Below are 1,969 nucleotides of genomic sequence, written 5' to 3'. Positions count from 1 at the left end.
GCATCGACAGTGGCACGGACCGCGGTGACAAGTGTCTCATCGGCGAGGCGACACCTCGCCTCACCCCCGCGGTCGCCGGAGGATGATACCGTCGGCGGCAACGGTCGTCGCCGTCCGCGAGTCTCACGCGCGATCCAGCGATCGACGTTGAGCCGCGGCGGCCAAGGCCGGCGGCCTTCGACGCTTGGTCGCAAGAACGATTCCTCGCGGATCCGCGACAGCGGATTGCGCGATCACCACGGCGGACCACCGGCTGCTCCCGAGGAAGCTCAGGAAAGATGAGAGGCGTCCGCGACGGTGGCATGGCGAGCCTCCTCGCCCTGGCGCTCCTCTATTTGCTCCACGCGTCGTATCCTGTGAATGGTGCAGGTATATATCTTTCTCACTGGAAAAGTGGAAACTCTTATCTCGTAAAAATACCTTGTGAGAGATTAAAGAGTTTTCATAGTTAATGCATTTTGAACGCGATAGTTTTAAACACTAAGTCACGTTTATTTAATGCATTAATGTGACAATGCAGATTCTAGATGTAAAAATTGTAATTGAAGTTTATTAGAAAATTTGTTTATTATAAAGTTTTTTATAAAATATGAATTTGACAGCAAAAAATATGTTGACAAAATTTGGTTGAAATAACAGGGCTTAGATTTATTTAAAATATTATACAGGAGGAATCGAGGTACAGCCGGTAGTGACTTATAGTTTAAAATAAGTTGGAATAATAAAATCAATTTTGTTTCAAATGAAATTTTATTTTCGAGGAAAAGAACTTTAATAGTTAAATATGTAAAATATTATTCTTACGTTTAAAAGAAGAATTAAAAGGAGAAAAAATGTTAGAGCGAGAGAGAGAGAGAGAGAGAGAGAGAGAGAGAGAGAGAGAGAGAGAGAGAGAAACAATCTATTCTAATTAAATTTATAGAATACAACTTTATATACGACCAACGGCCAACATTTTCAACAATATTTCAACTAAATAAGAAAGAAAAAAGATTTGTCTTCATTTTACACAAATTCAATTAACTGCTCTTAAGAGTCTACTAATTTAATCAGTTAGTTCTGATAGCAAAAAAAATTATACTGTAAGTTTGTTATCACGTTACATACTATTGCATTAAATATAAGTCAAGTGCATATGTACTTGATTAACTTTCAAAGTTTTTTTTCTCGAAAACAATTAATTCTATTTTTTACTTATTTTAAGTTGTAAACTCATGCCTTTTTCGATATTATATATTTTATATTCTGTATAACACCTAATTACCCTAATTAAGAAGTAATTGAATTTTAATTAAAAATTTTAAAAAGTTTAACTCTTAATTTAAATAATACTCATTACATTAAAAACTTTTTATTTTCTATTATTTATAACTTAAAAATTGTAGATACGCGTTCGTTGATATTTCAGTTTCAGAAAAATTAATTTGAACAGTTTATTAAAGTTTAAATTAAAAGTATTGAAATTGAGGAAGGGGAATATAATAAAAAAGGAGTATATCCATTCTAAAAAAATGATTCTTGTTAACCTTCAATACTCTCAGATCGTCGACCGTCACTGTTATGACAAAAAAGGAATTGGATATGTGAATACTTGAACACTTTGACTTTGAACACTTTGCTAAACAACTAAACCTGCATTCAAAGTTATTTTTAAGTTTATAAGTATGTTTAAAAGTCAGCTTGGAAGACAATATGAATGAAGAAAAATCACGTTGTTAAAAAAGAAAAGACATAATGATTTCGACGAGCCTCTTTGTTGAACGCACTTCTGTTTGTCCCACGCGTTGTACTTTGTAGACGATCCTTCGGTCACGGTGTGCGTTCTGCGTGCGTGCGTGCGTGTATGCGTGAAGTCTTTCCTTTTCTCTTTCTATATTTTTCTCGAGCCTCATCTCTCGTACTCGTTTTATCGTTTCTCTATGTAGCTCGCGCGTCTCTGTCTCTTCCTCTGTCCCTCCGTTCCAGTCAC

At 36.1% G+C, this 1,969-nt stretch overlaps 1 protein-coding gene across 4 annotated transcripts in view; it reads left to right on the top strand.

The window, feature by feature from the left end:
- Nucleotides 1-51: 51 nt before the first annotated feature.
- The window catches only part of LOC108747818 (TGF-beta receptor type-1), a 34,002-nt gene continuing 32,084 nt past the window's right edge, over nt 52-1,969 (top strand). For 2 of the 4 annotated variants that reach the window (XM_018485641.1, XM_018485640.1), the window contains exon 1: nt 52-363. In XM_018485641.1, the coding sequence (XP_018341143.1) occupies nt 279-363 (85 nt within the window). In that variant the 5' untranslated portion in view covers nt 52-278. Of the gene's footprint in view, nt 370-1,969 lie in introns of all 4 variants that reach the window. The other 2 variants (XM_018485642.1, XM_018485639.1) reach the window with 1 other exon arrangement.

The sequence above is a fragment of the Trachymyrmex septentrionalis genome, unplaced genomic scaffold (genome assembly GCF_001594115.1).
Source record: "Trachymyrmex septentrionalis isolate Tsep2-gDNA-1 unplaced genomic scaffold, Tsep1.0 scaffold20, whole genome shotgun sequence".
Lineage (NCBI taxonomy): Eukaryota > Metazoa > Arthropoda > Insecta > Hymenoptera > Formicidae > Trachymyrmex > Trachymyrmex septentrionalis.
This window is presented reverse-complemented; position numbering and strand designations above follow the sequence as displayed.